This window comes from Heterocephalus glaber, unplaced genomic scaffold (assembly GCF_053883595.1).
Source record: "Heterocephalus glaber isolate CG9 unplaced genomic scaffold, H.glaber_assembly_v1.0 deba00001452, whole genome shotgun sequence".
NCBI lineage: Eukaryota > Metazoa > Chordata > Mammalia > Rodentia > Bathyergidae > Heterocephalus > Heterocephalus glaber.
Window position 1 is genome coordinate 8,041,998 of NW_028258302.1, and position 17,146 is coordinate 8,059,143.

Genomic DNA, 17,146 nt, shown 5'->3' on the forward strand with positions numbered 1-17,146 from the left:
GGGCTGCTTTTGACCTCTCTCTCTCTCTCTCTCTCTAGAAAACAACAAGCCTCCCCAGGCAGATGCAGGCCCAGATAAAGAGCTGACCCTGCCCGTGGACAGCACTACACTGGACGGCAGCAAGAGCTCAGATGACCAGAGAATTGTCTCCTATCTCTGGGAAAAGACACAGTGAGTGTTGTTGGCACAGAACCTGATCTTTGCAAGGCTCTAGGCCATTGTTGGCGAACCTTTTAGAGCTTTCAATGATACAAATAGCCCATGGCAGCACACGTGCCATGGGTTTGCCACCACTGCTAGGCCTTGGAATAGCAAGAATTTCTTTTAAGAGTTGACATGTTCTTACTGGCTTATCCGGGAGGATGATTGACAGAGAAATGCTTACAATCCCAAGCTTTAAGAAAATGATGTCATAAGTAGTTTTTGTAAGAAAAAAGGAATGCTTACTATCAGCCCCCAGGTCATACTACCTTTGCAGGCACGGTCCATCTGCTAAAATGCATAGTTTAATTGGATTGGAGGGGTAAGCTCTGAGGTAATGGAGCAGAAAAATACTGTTGCTCAGAATTAACTGGGTAAGGCTGGTGGGGGGTGGGGCAAGCAGTTACTAAGAGGAATTAAAAATTAATCTATAAAATGAAAGTATTACTCTGTTAGTGTTTTCTAGAAAACACCATTTACCAATTAAGATAACTAGAGGCCAAAGGCCATAGCCAGAATAATGCTAATTAACTGAAATTACCTAATCAAACCATTTCTGGTTCTCAGTTTCTTTCAGCTCCTATTTAAAGGATAGCAAATAGAACTCAGATTATATGCAGGATTCTTCAGGGAGCAAAACAATCCCAGTAAAGAGTTAAAAGCATTTTTAGTTTCCTATGGAAATTGAATAGAACAGACTGGGTTTTGAGGTTTTCAGATACACACACACACACACACACACACACATACACACACACACACACACACGAGACACTTGTTTTTTATTACTAGGGCATTGGAGATAGGTGGGAAAGGGTTTTAATTTTACTGTAGAAGCTATTGTGTTTGCTGAGTTGGATGCTAGAAATCTTTCCCTCTGCTCTTGCTTCTGTCTTCTGGAGAATCTAATCTTCCTCAGGCCCCTATGTCTTCCTTACAACTGTTTATTGAGCACAGGCCTCATAAGCCTTTGAGCTCAGTTTTCTTAGTGTTGGCAAAGAGATAATGCTGCAAAGCTTCTTGGATGAGAATCTGTTTCAGGAGAGGATACCATAGTCAGAGATGGTAAGATTAAAAAGCAGAACAAAACAGAGCAGACTCTGGGGCCTGCAGGTATCTCTGCTTGTCCTTGGTTGGAAGGCAGTGTGGGTGAGCGGGGCTCCCTGGCCAGGCATAGCCCTGGGCCTGGATGTCAGCAGGCAGCCGCCTTCCCGCTGCAGGCAGCTCACTGGGTACAGGGAGGAGGCCCCATGCAGTGTCCTATTCTGCAGTAGTGGTCCTGTGTAGCAGCCAGGGGGAGCTTTGCTGGGAGAGCTGCAGAGATGATGGCTTTGTGATAAGAGCCCCTCTGCTACCTTGCCCCATTTCCTTGCTTTGACTTTTCATCAGGAGGGATTTGGGCACGTGATTAAGAAATGCATTTTGCATCTTTGCTGGCAAGAGCCAAACCAACTAGTGGGCCAGAAAAGCTTTTCAGAAACATCACCCTGAAGTCACTCTTTTGATCACAGACCTGCTCAGAGAACTTTATTCCTTTCACAAAGTGGAACAAGAGTTTGAATGTTCTAGAAGCTCATATAAAGAATAAGCCTAGGAGTGTTTGAAAGCTGGTGAGTGGGAATTTTCTGATCAGCAGGTAGTCTATATTTTGGGGCCAAGTGGCACTTTATCCAAATGGAATATTTTTAAACATGTCCTATCAAGATCTGGGAAACAATTGTTCATGTCTTAGCTGAGGTAATAATTGTCCCCTGCTGCTATGTTAGAGACAGGAGAGCAGCAGACAGGTACAACTCCACCCTCTCTTTGTCCAGGGGACCTGATGGGGTGCAACTGGAGAATGCTAATAGCAGTGTTGCCACTGTGACTGGGCTGCAAGTTGGGACCTACGTGTTCACCTTGACCGTCAAAGATGAGAGGAATCTGCAGAGCCAGAGCTCTGTGAATGTTATTGTCAAAGAAGGTACCACCCCTCTTTGGGTTTGTACAGCAGCCTCTTCTGTCAGATAGCTGAGGAACATACCATGTTCTGTTGGCTGCAGAGGCTGATTAGAGACAAGGTGGGGAAGAAAGTTGGGGTACGGGCAACTATTATTTGCTTTTCTAAAACAACCTCTAATTAATAGTGACTGTGAGTTGAATTTTAAGGTCCCTCTCTCTCTCCTTCCTGTGCCTACCCACCCACTGCTTGCTTGCTTTCTTCTTTCTTTCCTTCTTCCCTGTCTCCCTCCCTCCTCTCCTTCCTCCCCACCTTCCTCCCTTTCTTCCTTCCATAATCCTCCCCTTCTTCTCTCCCTCCCTGTCGCTCCCTTTCTCCCTTCCATCTCCATTGAAAAAAGTAAGGATTTTTTTTTTTCTTTGCATCTTGATTTTGCCTCTCTGCTTTGAAGACCTAGGGTTTCTGCGACTCTCCTGCTAACTACAGTGACACCTGCTGTCAGGCCTTAGAATGACTTTGCTGCACTGCAGCTTCCTGTGCTTGTCTTGTGAGCCTGCAGATGAGGCCAACCTGAGGCCAGGAGTTGATGGCCCTGACCCTGGTTTGTGGGCACAGTGACCAGTGAGGCCTTGGGAGAGGGTCTAAGCTGATAGTAGGAAAAACTATGAGATATCCAGGTGATGTCCTGATACAGTCTACTGTGCTGAATAAATACTGAATTACATACACTCAGCAAATAAACCCCAGGGTCCAAGAGGTCTTTCCCCCTTTTTTCTTGTAAAATACCAATGGAGGAATAGAAGAGATATTCAGAGAATAACATTTTAAGATATTTTAAAGGAGAATTTGTGATGGTAGTGGGGGGAAGCAAAACCTCAAGGCTTTAAGCTCTTAGAGCCTTTGTTTCCATTCATCGTCTCCCTCCAAAGCTGAGAACTGGCTGCTGTGAGACTGTGAGTCTGTGGGGGAAAGGACACTTATCCTTTCTGCTGTCCAGCATCAGGAGAATGTCTGTGTGGGTGGGATTGCAGCCTCACGGCTGTACTTCTCGTGGCTTTATAGCTGCCCACTTGGTTGCTGGCACAGGCAGACATTAAAGTAGCTCTCCCTTTAAGCTGATCTCAGTGTTTGCCACAAGCATCATGAAGTAGCATTCCATTGTATCATGTGTCTAATTTTTCTTTGGTTAGAAATGAACAAACCACCTGTAGCCAAAATAATTGGAAATGTGGTGATTACCTTGCCCACAAACACGGCAGAGCTGGATGGTTCCAAGTCCTCAGATGACAAGGGGATAATCAGCTACCTCTGGACTCGAGATGAAGGAAGTCCGGCAGCAGGAGTGAGTGTGCTGGGAACTGGAGAGACGCATAGGGTCTAAGTCTCAGGTTGGGTGAAGAGAAGGAACTTACATTTCAGTATCTGTTTTAACCAAGGGATCAACCTTGGTTTAACCCTGAAATCCAGGGAGGCTAAGTGTTACTGTGGGTCTCTCTCTAAGCTAGTGTGGTACAGAATGGGTTTCTGTCCTCTCATCCTAGCAACTGTGGGCCACAGTGCTCTTATGGGTCAGAAAATGGTGAAATTGAAACAGTGCAGCCCAGATAGCACCTAGTTATGGCAGAAGCAGCAGCTGACTCCAAGAATGGTAGATGTTTTGTTTTGCAATGTGGCCCTGTTTTTGAACCCTATAGGAGGTGTTAAATCACTCTGACCACCACTCTGTCCTCTTCCTTTCCAATCTGGTCGAGGGAACCTACACATTTCACCTGAAAGTGACTGATGCAAAGGGTGACAGTGACACAGACCGGGCCACAGTGGAGGTGAAACCTGGTGAGTTCACTTAAGGCTGAGTGGAATTGCCAGATTGGGCCATCAAGACCTCTATCCTGAGTGTTTCCCCTCTAGCATGGACCAAGCCAGGTGGCAAGTCCAGTTTTTAAAAAAATCTAGCAACCTCATGCTGAGACAGCCTGGTCCAACAGCACCCCTTGGACCATGCAGGGAGGTAGACCTCCCCCTGCTTATCTCAGATGGAGAAACCGAAACTCAGAGAGGGCAGGGCTTGCTCAGTGTCACACAGCAGTTGTGTCAGAGCCAGGCCTTTGTGTCCCCAGTTGAGCACTTCCTCCTCCACTCGTGACTGAAGAGAGAGGGCTCGGGTGCACTGGGAATCTGAGCCCAAGAATAGCTTGAGTCATGATGTCTCATCAGCACCCAGATGCAGAAAACAATTTATTTTTAAAAGTTGAGCCTCAGGCTTTATCTGACAACCCTGGGAAGGTAAAGTAACTGGTATCCTATACATTTTTCAGATTTTCAGAAAGAAAATTTCCTTTCTAAATAGAACAATATTTTGTTTTGCTTTGAGGCTAATTTGGTGCTAAGAAAGAACTGAGTGTGCAGGTAGGGAGGAGCTTTAAAACCCCTGAGCTTCTGAGGAGCAGGTATTAACTTTAAGCTAACTGTCTATTACCTGGCCGAGTAGATGGAAGTCTTAGGCAGGAAGGGTTCCCAGAAGGTCTTGCAGTCCTCGTCCTGCTTCTAGGAAGGACAAGAGCTAAGACACCAGAGTCTCTTCTTTGTCTAAAATCGAATCCCAGATACTCCATGAGTTATGTAATCATCCATCAGAACAGACAAGGAGTACATCCAATTGTATGGGTCAGGGATTGAGCAATGACTGTCAACTTCCAGACGTGGAACAATCTTTAGGGGTATTCCGAAGTAAAGCACGATGGTCTCCTCATTGTAGAGGTATGAAAAGATAGTGCAGCCGGGAGGTGCTCAAAGGACACCCTCACTGCTTGGCTGCCTAGACTCTTGTGCTTATGTATTTAAGCCCACAAGGATGAACGCATTCCCGTTATTGGTAAGATGGTTGAGGTGGATGTTTCTCTCCCACTGTCATGGACAAAGTACAGCAGGTCAGTGAGAACCAGAGGGAGCCAGGAGAGGCTCTTGACACCCCTCTTCCCTGGCGAGCTCAGCTGTTCCCAGGCAGAGGTTTTTATGACAGAGGCTGCAGTGCTCTCTCTTCTCCGTCCCTTCACTAAGCCCCACTACCTGATGCTTCAGTCTCCCCCAGCCCATGTGTGGCACTTCCCACTCTGGTCTAAAGCTTTCTAAGCCAGTCCCTCTTGCCTAATTGGGAATCCACTGCCGTCCTGCTTGAAGGAGGTCTCAGTGCTGTCTCCTTTCCCTCCTGCGCCAAAGCAAATGCACTGTGGCAGGTCTGTGTTAACTCTCCTGCTTCTCAAGCTGTTACTGATCCACGTGCTTTCCAGATCCCAGGAAAAACAACCTGGTGGAGATCATCTTGGATGTCAGCGTCAGTCAGCTAACTGAGAGGCTGAAGGGGATGTTCATCCGCCAGATTGGGGTCCTCCTGGGGGTGCTGGATTCCGACATCATTGTGCAAAAGATTCAGCCGTACACGGAGCAGAGGTAGCTGGGCAACAAATGGGGGGAGAGAAGGACAGACCAGGGGCCCCTGGGCTTCTTGACCGAGCTGAGAAACAGTGGGGACAGATGGAGAAGGGTGGGCTCTGACCAGGGACCACTCTTGGTGTCCATCTCATTAATGAACTTGCTTCGCTAGGACAGGTCACTTCCTCTGTGTTAGACACTCAACCAAGTGCCCGAGTACAAGGTCAGAGGAGGGTCCACTGCTTTTGTAAACCACATTCTGGGAAGGGAGATAATCAGATGACATGTCACCTGGCAGCAGGGCGGCACAGAGGCGAGGGCAGTCCATTCTTCCCGGGCTAGGTAGGAGGTAGCCCAAAGACTTTCCACAAGTAAAACTTGCATTGACCAGCGTAGAACTAGAAAGAAATTCAGGAGAGGAACAGCATTTGCAGTGGCCCTGCGGGGACAAGTGCAGGAATTATTCTGGAAGAAGTCAGTTGGTTCATAGTGGAGCAGGCCCCATGACATGGTTGAAAGGAAGGCTAGCTTTGGAAACTGAGAATGACTACATGCAAGTTAAGGAGTGATAGTTTGGATGGGAGGACTCAAACTAGTTTGTTTTAGTGTACAAAATTTTGTTTCTTTGTTTTTAAAGCAAGGACAATCCTTCTTTAGATTTTGTTCAGGGAGGTCAATAATGTGGAGGTTCAACTAAAATAAGGAGAGACTGGGCTGGAGATTTCGCTCAGTGGTTTCACCGCCTGCTGCACAAGCGCAAGGACCCGAGTTCGATCCCTGATACCAATAAAAAACAACAAGAAGAGACTGAAGTCTGGGAGACCAATCAGGGAGCTTCTGGTCTAGTGCAGTGGTGGCAAACTCTGAGATAAGGCAATGGCAGAAGTAGAAAAGAACATAAACAAAATTGAGAGGCAAACAAACTGACCTTGGCGTCCTTGGGGAGGGAAGGTGGGTAAGGCGTCTTGGGGAGACGTTTGGTTTGGGGCCCTGAATGGGGGTGGGAGATCCAAATGGTTAATGAAGTTGTGGGGGGAGAAGGAACCCATTTTGACTATTTAATGGCCCACATCAGGAGATGTTCCATAGTCCAAAGTACAGGCTGGGACTTGAGGTAGAAGGAAGAGACAGAGGTCAGGACTCACTGGGATCTACGCAGAAGTCAAAGCCATCAGGAGAGTCACACTGTGATGAGGATTGAGGACAGAACTCTGAAGGATACAGTATTTAAGGAAGAGGCAGAGAAAGAGACACATAGCAAAAGAAACCAGGAAGAGCAGTCAGGCAGGAGGAAGGCCATCTGGCAGTGGCTGCTGGCAGTTACTGCGAGATCTGGTAGTGTGGGTGCCCGAGGCTTCAGATGCCTGAGGTGAGGGCAGGGCAGGCCTGAGGTGTGTGCTGCTGAGCATCTGCATGACAGTAAGAGCAGAGGACAAGTGTCATGATCTGAGGATGCCAAGAGGTACACATAAAACCTCTTTGCAGAAGCTGGTACTGGAAGTGCTGTGGGAGATAGGATGGAAATGCACCTCTTAAAGATAGGAAATAACGTGAGCTTTTTACCAACTGACGGGAAAGTGCTGAGGAAAATGAGATGGGAGAGATGGGTATATTTCATAGGTGCTAGTCTGGGGAGCTGAGGGTTCTCTGGAGATAGGAAGGGAGGGGCCGTGCCACGGGGGGAAGTGCCAAGGCCCTGTGTTACGGGTGGCAAGTGTGAAGGCAGAGCCACCTGCCTCCGGGAGTGGAAGTAAGGTGGGCAGCAGGCAGGAAGTGGCAAAGTGGTAAAGGTTGGCAGCTCCCTCAAGGGATGCTGCCTTTGAATGATACTGGGGTCTGAGTCCAGGTTAGAGACAGGAGGGGAGCACAGTGGTTCCCGACTCTCACTACATGTGTGAACACACCATTTCCAGAGCCTCATCCTAGCGATGATGATTCAGTTGGTGTGGGACCTGGGCACCTAAAACTTAGCTCCGCAGAGAATCTTGATATGCAGTCAAGGATAGAGAGAGCATGACTAGGATCTTCCCATTTATTCATTTATAGATAGATAGATAGATAGATAGATAGATAGATAGATAGATCTTCCCATTTATTCATTTATAGGTAGACAGACAGACAGACAGAGCTGGGCTCAGCAGCCTGGGAGTAAAAGCAGGGAAAATGGCTGCTTGGCTTACTCCAAGTTGATGGGAATTGACTGGGTAGAAATGGTGGGAAGAGGTTAGCATAAGCACTAGTGAGAGCATGGTTGGTGGCTTTGCTCAGACTAGCCACACTGCCTGCGGGGCATGAGGAAGAGAGAAGCATCTGGCCTTCTCTAGGTTTCCGGCTTTGCCTGGTTTGACTTGGCTGAGGAAAGGAGGAGTGTATGTGTGGAGGGAAAAGCAGGGGCCTGGCCCTGAGCAATCCTACCCTCAGTGTGAGCCCTGTAAAGTGCACAAGCTACTTCTTGCAACCTGGTAATCACCTGTGAACATTCTAGCATCTATTTTATGAGTGATATTGAGGATTAAATAACATGATGTTTATATAAGTCTTTTAACACATAGGGCTTAATTAGTGGTTATCACCACAAATGTCTTTATTAGTGCATGTTTGCAATACATAATAGTCACGTTTGTTTTGAGGGATTGGCATATGTGTATAATATATTTTGATTATTTTCAGTTCCTTTATTCCCCATTCCCTCCCCTCCCCCTTTACCCTGATGTTCTTCTCCATCTTCAAAGAACCTGCCCTTTTGTTTCCTACCATCTCTCCTTGATTTCACTCTTTTATTTATTTACATCATAAATTTATTGAGACTTGTTGGGTTTGAGGCATCTGGGAAAGATCTGAAGTCATTATTCTTGGAAATATTTCCAGATATTGATGGATCACTGTTGGTCCTGTAGGGAGAGGAGATAAAGGTGTGAGGGTTATTGGTGTAGAGAAACTGACACTATAACCATGGGTTAGGTAACTGAGAGAAAATAATGGGAAATGGACCATACATCTTTTATAGTAAATTTGTTTCTTGATTCTGGAACATGTAAGGCCAAATTGTTAACTTACTGTACAGCAAGGATTTATTTGATGACATTGCTTCCCACTTATGTAATGCCATGTATAGAAAATGGTACTATTTACATTGCACCTTGGGATAAATAGATAAGACTACTTGTACTGGAAGCAACTAGACCAGGGCTGGGTAGCCCCAGCCTCCCTGTATGCTGAGAGGGTCAGTATCTCGAGCACACCTGTAAACCACATGTGACGTGCTGACTGGGAAAGTTCAGTTTATGAGACGAACATGGCCCCCAGGCAATCAGAGATTAAGGGCAAATCCTGGAGAGTGGGTTTTGTGCTACCCAGGTGTAAGTTCAGCCATGATCTGTCTTGGACAAAATGATAATCAGAAAGAGATTCTGGGCATGGAGTAATATAATTTACAACCAGCTACACCATTGTATTGGGTCTTTCCTTTTGCTGTCACTGTAACAGACATTTTGGCTATGTTTTGGCCTCTGCATAATCTTGATGCTTTGCCACAGTTTACATTTTACAAAGCACTGTTGTTTGTTTTACAAGTAACCCCCATCTTAGCTGTGAAAAGTCTGACCACAGGACATAGCCATAACCAATTCTCCATTCTTCTGATCCTCCCATTAGCTGGGAACCTCAGGGTATCCTACAAAAGTATAGGCTTTGGAGTCAGACATAACAGGGTGGGGATCTGGCTCTGCCATAATTAACTGTGTGACCTTGCGCAAGCACTCAACCCCTCTGAGCCCAGTACTGTGCTGTGTAAAATGAGGATGGCACTGATGACACCTTTCTCACTGGCTTGCTGTGAGGGAATGCACGTAACACTCAGAACAAGGTCTGGCACAGACGGAAGGGACTTAGTAATGGGGGCGACTGCTGCTGTTCCAGTTCACTTCAGCTCATTCATATTGTCGCATGTCTCTGCAGCACCAAGATGGTATTTTATGTTCAAAACGAGCCTCCCCACCAGATCTTCAAGGGCTATGAGGTGGCAGCAATGCTCAAGAGTGAGCTGCGGAAGCAAAAGGCAGACTTTCTGATATTTGGAGCCCTGGAGATCAATACTGTCAGTGAGTAATTCTGGGAAGTTGGGAGCTAGTGCTTACCTTGGTCCTTAGCTCGCCTCCAGTCCCTGCTGTCCTTGGCCTGATCTCCTTCTTCTAGAACCTCAGATATTCCTTTTCCTTCACTACCATGATCATGAAGAACCTCCATTTATCACAGGGATTCTTACCTGGGGGCCTGTGGGTCCCTGAGATAGCACTCAGGTTGGCTGTGAGCTTGAATGGGAAAAATTATATCTTTATTTTCACCAACCTCAGACTGAAAGTCATGAGTCTTTCAGTTATGAAGGAAGGTAGTATCAACCGAACCTGTGAACTTGAAGCAGTGGAAATCACAAATAATTTTCTATCATGGTACTTGAAAAAGTAGCATTTTTTACTCACCACTACTTCAAAATTACAATAGTTGTTAGACTCACTAATAGATCTTTTTACTTAATATTTTAATAAAAGTGAACACATTTTTTCAAACATTTGTGTTTTTAAATATTTAAAAACCACATTAATGGGCCGGGGATTTAGCTCAGTGGTTCTGCCCCTTGCCTTGCCAGTGCAAGGTCTCGAGTTCAATCCCTGGTACCCAAAAACAAAACAAAAAAAACCACATTAAGAGCTGGCAAGGTGGTACATGGGTGTAATTCCAGGACTCTGAGAGGCTGAGGATTGCAAGTTCGAATCCAGCCTGGGCAACTTAGTGACTTAGAAAGACCCTGTCTCAAAATTAAGAAGGGCTGGGGATGTAGCTCAGTATGAAGGCCCTGGGTTTGATCCCTGGTACCACACACACAAAAAAATCAATATAACTGTTTCCTGTGTAATCCTATATTTCTCTCTATTATTCTGAGAAAAAGTGTAGAGGACGTAAAAGACTGGCAGTCACTGATTCAGAGAACAAGGGCAGCTGACTGCAGCCATCTCTCTTGCTGCGCCTCCGTCTCATGCCAGCATGAAGGTGACCACGGCATCAGCTGGGCCTGGAAGACTGTGCAGGGTGCTTTCACGTCTCCCTGACCCTGACTCTCTCTCCCTTCTCCTGCCACCTTCAGCATGTCAGCTGAACTGTTCCGACCATGGCCACTGTGACTCATTCACCAAACGTTGTATCTGTGACCCTTTTTGGATGGAGAATTTCATCAAGGTGCAGCTGAGGGATGGAGACAGCAACTGTGGTGAGTCCGTATGGCTCCATGCCAGCCACTTTGGCTAGATTGCGGATCTGTGCTGAGGGGGCGGCTGTTGGTGTTTCTGAGGCAGATGAGCAGGCGAAGAGAAGAACTCTGTGTATTTTCTGTTTGCATAGGATGTTTCCTTCTTCCTCCACAGGTTAGAGCAAGCTCTGAGGCAGTCATGTAGGAAGTAGGCTTACATTAGGCCACTCGCTGCACATTGTAGCCTAATCTGACCCAACAAAAGGCCTCCTGTCATTTAAGGGCACTTGCATGTTTGGCCTGATGGAAGTTGCAGTCCCCTTTTAAAGATTGTGCTCCTGCACATGGCTGCAGTGCCTCAGAGCGCTCCTGGAGCAGGGCCTGGGACACAGGCACATTTCAGAGGGTTGTGAGCTTCAGCTGCCCTGAGCTTTAAGGTCTTGCCTTCCCTGGGAACCCTGGATGCATTCATGTGCACAGTATGAAGCCACCTCCTGCCTGAGGTGGGGAGCCCTTGCCTCCCTTCCATCCTATCTCTGCCCAGCCCTCACCATTTTGATTTTCTTTGCAGAGTGGAGTGTGTTGTATGTTATCATTGCTACCTTTGTCATTGTTGTCGCCTTGGGAATCCTGTCTTGGACTGTAATCTGTTGTTGTAAGAGGTAAGATGGCTTCTCCTTTGAAATTTCTCTGGGCTTCTTGTCATAGACTGTCCTCAGAGAGGTATGTGGCACCTTCCACATGGAGGGACAGGACTGGGTCTCCAGTCATAGTTGGAGTAGTTTGGCCCACCCAAGCGCTGTGCAAGAAGGCTTCCTTCCGAGGGCAGCAGTGCACCCTGTCAGTCAAGTATCTGCCACTGCAGAGCTTTGGCACTGTGGGGTGGCAGAGGGTGTGGCTTGGATCGCATCCAGATCAGGTCCTGAGATGGTTCCCACCTCAGCTTCACACTTGTACCCGGGAGTTTTTATTCTTCCTTCCTTCGTAGTTGGAAATCGTTCATGTAGGTTTTCACACAGTTGTAGAGTCAGGTTTGTAATTTATGTGAACTGTTCCAGGGTTTTTCGTTTGAGTCTTCCTTTCTAATAATACTATATGCTTACTTGAATGTTTTTCATTATTAATAAGTATGATTTCTGTGTTTACTGTGTGTCACAATAACATTTTGTAGGTTATATCTTTTTTATACCTTTTGGCATCTTATAGATAAGGAAACTCAGGCTCAGGAAAATTGCATCACCTGTCTGAGGACATAGTAAGCGACAGAGCTGGGATTTAATCTGCAATATTACTTCATATAAAACAGAAAATTTAAAGAATTTTTAGAAATTTCTACCAGCCTGAGACAGCTGTCATTAATGACTTTTTAGCACAGTGCCTCCCTTTTCCCACACCCTCAGCAGCGGATGCATTTTCTGTCCATTTTCACCATCTTCCTTGCCCCTGTGGCGAGGTGAGGCCACGCTAAGGTGGGCATAGCTCCCTTGAGTTTCCCAGGACTGATGAGGACCATTTTTTGAGGAACAAATCACAGTTGCCTCCTTCCCTCACCTAGAAGTGAGGAGACAGCTCTCTATAAGGGCTCCCTTCACCCTGGGAAGCGCTCTGCATGCACCAGCTCTTGTCCTGACCCGCACACAGAACCCCTCTCCTGAGCAAGAGTGGGAATTGTGTTTTGTAGGCAAAAAGGAAAACCCAAGAGGAAAAGCAGGTACAAGATCCTGGATGCCACCGATCAGGAAAGCCTAGAGCTGAAGCCAACCTCTCGAGCAGGTAGGCCAGGAGCTAACAGCTATCGGTGTTGCAAAAACATTTTGTTCCCTTACCTGATGACAGTCGAGGGTTGGAGCTGCCCTGAGGTGCAGGAGCCACGTGCAGGCTGGGCCGACTGCAGGCTCCCTCCATGGTCCCTTTCTTATTCTCCTGCCTTCCTTTGCCCACTCCTCACTCAGGTTTTCAAGCTCCCCCATGTGGTCAGGGGCAGAGTCTTGGTCCCTTACGCCTAACCAGTCTGTCTTCTCCAGGCAAAGTTGAGATAAGAGCCGGGGCAGGCCCACTTGCCTCCTTCCCAGCCCGCCTCGTCTCCCTCACTCCCCCTGCCATTGCTGGGCATCTTGGAGCAGCATGGAGGGCAGCTTCCATCCCGCTAGAAGGATTTCCTACTTGACAGTGTCCACAGTGGTGGCGTTGGGAGAGCTGGGGCTGGCCCTGAGCCTCCCTTCCTCACTGGGCTGTCATTTGGTGAGGTCTCCTTCACCATGAATGTGATAGGACAGGACCTAAACCCTCTGCAAGTAAAACTATTTTTATAGAAGTGTTAAATCAGCTTAAAGCTTTATGTTAATGGGAGGCTGTCTCGGATAGAGGGAGTCCTAAGACAGGCTCTGCGCTCAGAGAACTTCAGCCTGTGGGGAGAAGACATTTATGCACAGGAGGTATGCTCAGGCAGGCAGCCTGGGCTCTGTACCTGAGCAGCTCCATTCTGAGTACTTTGGGCCTGAAATGAGTCCCAAGGTGGGCAGAGGAAGACCGAGAGCAAAAACTTCACAGCCCCCTCCACATGGTGGCCAAGCCTGTCTTATTGTGTTATTCTGACCATGTCCCTCTGCTCCCAACCTAAAATCTTTCTGTGATTTAGTTTCAACCCCAAAAGCTTCAATTTTTTGTTGACACAGCCTCTGTGAGCTTACATTTGTTCACTTTTCTGGGATCTTCCTTTTTGCTGATCTCCATCTTTTCTGAGCAACTTCTGCTGGTTCACGTCTCTGTCCAGAAATTTCTTTTCCACCCTCACCTCCCAAAGTCATAGTCATAGATATATAAATGTGATCATGGAAAGTGTTAAGGAGTAACATTGGAGCTGAGCCTGAAGCTGAGTAGCTGTGAGCCAGGCCAAGTGCATGAGACCAGACTACAGGCAAAGGGACAAAGGCAGCCAAAGGCCCTGCCCCTGGGAGGGCGGAGGACATGCAAGGGAGTACACAGGTTGCAGGCTGAACAGGGGAGTGGACCTAGGCTGGATGAGTGAGCAGGGGCCTTGCTGTGGTTCCTTGTAAGAAGTGAGCGCCTATTTTTGGCTTTTTTTTTTTGGCAGTATTGGGAATTAGTCCCAGGACACTCTGCCACTAGCTACATCTCCAGCCCTTTTTGAGACAGATCAGGGTAAGTTGCCCAAGTTGGGTTCAAACTTGAAATCCTCCTGCCTCAGCCTTCGTCAGTGCTGGGATTATAGGCATGAGCCATTACACTCAACTCCCTTTTTTTTTGGTACTGGGGATTGAACTCAGGACCTTGCGCTCGAGAGGAGGTGGTGGAACCACTGAGCTAAATCCCTGGCTCCATCTCCCTGATTTTTTTTTAAGAGGCAAAGAGCTAAGCTTTTGCCTGATTTTATGAGAAGTGACATCCTGAAAGTGCTAGTTCAGGAAAACTAGCCTGGTGACAATATATAACCAGGCAGAAGGGGAGATAACTAAGGAGGTCTGTAGGAGAGTTTTGCAGTGACTCATGGAGGAGGCGACAGTGGCTCAAACCATGGTATTAGTGGTACAGGCAAATCGAGGGACAGGCAAAGTCAAGGCTGACTTCCAACCCCAAAGACGGAGTGAGTGTTTTTAACTGGACCAGGGTGTCTGGTGCAGTGACTGAGTGAGAGAAGAGCAATTAGATCGCACTCAGCAGAACAGTCCTCTCTCCGCTGGTGAGGATCAGCACCATAAATGGTCACAGCCCTGACCAGGGAAAGGCCCAGGAGCCTAAGATGGATCCGCTGTGTGTGGCCAGAGGGTGTGTCCTACGGTAGGGGTCACAGAATGAGAATGAATGATGACTCAGTGGTTCCTGGTCACCTAAAGAGCTAGAGCAGAATGGTGAGTGTGGCCAGGGTGAGAGGGCTGGGCTAAGGTGGTGAACACATGAGGCTCTAAATATTTAACAGTCCTTTTCAAAGTTGAGCAATGACAGCTGGGGGAGAAGCAATGACAGGCTGGAGGATCAGGACGGGGGCAGGGGAGGGGGCGCATGTGTGGCCAGCAGGCAGAGACACAGAGCCTGGGCCTGGTGGAGGTCAGGGTCCTGGGGAGGAAGGGTGTGGGCAGAGGGAGCTGTGGCCCTGAGATGCCTCTTCTGAGGCAGGAAGGGAGGGAAGTGGGTGCTTGCATTAAGCAGTGCAGAGCTGGATGTGAGGTCAGGGTGGGACCTGACAACACAGCAGACTCCTCGGAGCAAGAGCCCCTGGAGGCTGGTAGCATGCAGTTCACCACAGCCACAGGGTGACACCAGGTGAGGGACAGAGAGCCCTTCTCTTGTGGGTAGCATGTGGCTGAGAGAGCGTGAGGTCTGCCAGGATCTGGTGTGAGTCTGACCAGCCAGAAGTTCCTTATAACTGCAAGGTGGGAGAAGGACTCTGGACCACGTTGAATTAGGTGTGGGACTAAATACGCTCAGTTTGAAGAGCAGCTCCGGGGCACATGGTGCAGAGAGGTGAGGTGTGTGGCAGGGGCCTGAAGGAGCCAGGCCAGGTGCAGGATATGGAAATAGGGCAGCCCCACTGGAGCAAGCCCAGGGTTCTCGAGCACCAAGGGCTGCTTGTGGCATGGGGATGCCAAGGTCTGTATTCAGCAGCTCTAGCTTTGGGTCTGGTTTTGTTTGCTCTTCTATTTTTTCAAGCTTTCTATTAAAGTATACTAGGCTGAATCATATGAAACTGCTAACATTTAACTTTTTGACCTACAAAGATGGCAATTTTATGTGGTTCAACTTTATCTGTACAAGATCCTAAATATAACATGATAGGTCTTTACAGGTGAACACCCCCATGGAAACAGCCCCTCATTCCCCTTTGTGCCTCCTTCCAGTCAGTGTCCCCTTCCCGCATTTATTTCTGATAATCTTACAGTAGTTTACATGGAGTCATGTGTTTGGCTCCTTTCACTCAACATTACATTGATGAAATTTATCTGTTGTTTGGTATTAGCAATAGTTCATTCATTCACATTGCTGCTGAATTTCCATTGTGTGAATAAATTTATTCACCATTTGTACAGTTGATGGGCAATCGAGTTTTTTTTTCCTCTTAGGAGCACTATGAACATTCTTGTCCATGTCTGTGGTGTACATATGTATGGATTTCTGTTAGGTATAGACCTAGGAGTGAGGAATGTGTTGCTGAGCCACAAGGAATGTGTATGTTCAACTTTCACTGATAGTATGTGTCCCATCTTGTCATTTTTCATGGTAAATTCCACTTGGCTCTTCAAGCTGAGCAGGAGCTAGTGTGGTGGGTTGCTGGTTGAGTCTGTGGCTGTAGCGCCAGGGATGATGTCCCCAGTGTGTCCCTGCCCTTTGCAGCTGTGGTCCAGAGGGGCGCTGGGAAAGAAGAGGCTCAAGTGGGTGCTGCAAGGGGAAAGCCCCCAAAGGACTTTCTGACATCATAGGGCAAAACAAGGCCTTTCCCTTGGCCTGGATGTTACATTGCCCACTGTCCCCACCACACTGGAGAGACCCAGGCTGCCAGGGCTCTTCTGTGGGCCTGCTGTCCTGCTGCCCTGATGCTCAGAAGAAAGGGACCATGTAGTCATGTCCCAGAGCTGCACTGCTAATGTGGACAAGGCCAAGTAAGCAGCTTGCCTGAGCACAGGGCCTACTACACAGACAAAATCACATGTGGCTGAGGTCAGCAGGAGAGTGTGGTCCCCAAGCACCAGATGGAGGCAGGGTCTGGGTGTCTTCAGCCTAGAGTACTCATGGCCTAAGGCAGGCTGGCCAGGCAGGGCACAGAGCCTAGGATCCTTAGGATACTCTTCTGATGCTTTGGAGAGTGATTATTGCATGATGAGGTTAAGGCACTGCCTGGTTCAAATATAGCTCGTTCAACCATCTGACTCATTACAATTCTAAGAAGGCCAAAACACTGCCAGGGTACAGTCCCCCAGTTGGCACTTCCCACCTGGCAACTTCCTTTGCCTTCTCTGGAGTATTTTGTACCAGTCAGCAGGTAGCCATTTTGCTGCTGAGTGGGATCTGCCCTAAAACTATTACCAGACCACAGTTCACGGCTGTGGCCTCTCTGCAGTCAGAGGGGAAGGAGTGGAGATGACTCCCATGACTTGTACAATCTCAGGTATCTTTCCTGACTCTGGTGCTTCTCATGGTCCTTGGTTTGTGTGTTCGGATGATCTGGCTACTTGGGGCTGTCTCTGAGACTCGTGTCCCTAGCCAGCCATGTGTCTGCCTCCTCCCTCCAGTGCCCACCCAGGGCGGGCAGAGTGCATCAAGAGCCCACGGAGCCCATGGTTATGTGGAATGAAATTGTATCCTCATGCTATGTCAGGGAC

General features: G+C 47.8%; 1 protein-coding gene across 4 annotated transcripts in view; it reads left to right on the top strand.

The window, feature by feature from the left end:
- Kiaa0319l (KIAA0319 like) overlaps window positions 1–17,146 on the top strand; it is a 111,332-nt gene that overhangs the window by 92,517 nt on the left and 1,669 nt on the right. For 3 of the 4 annotated variants that reach the window (XM_004850922.4, XM_004850924.3, XM_004850923.4), the window contains exons 12-20: window positions 39–171; window positions 2,016–2,164; window positions 3,331–3,482; window positions 3,835–3,973; window positions 5,428–5,587; window positions 9,527–9,669; window positions 10,710–10,832; window positions 11,383–11,473; window positions 12,493–12,584. In XM_004850922.4, the coding sequence (XP_004850979.2) occupies window positions 39–171; window positions 2,016–2,164; window positions 3,331–3,482; window positions 3,835–3,973; window positions 5,428–5,587; window positions 9,527–9,669; window positions 10,710–10,832; window positions 11,383–11,473; window positions 12,493–12,584 (1,182 nt within the window). The remainder of the gene's footprint in view (window positions 1–38; window positions 172–2,015; window positions 2,165–3,330; window positions 3,483–3,834; window positions 3,974–5,427; window positions 5,588–9,526; window positions 9,670–10,709; window positions 10,833–11,382; window positions 11,474–12,492; window positions 12,585–17,146) is intronic. The other variant, XM_013074339.3, reaches the window with a different exon arrangement.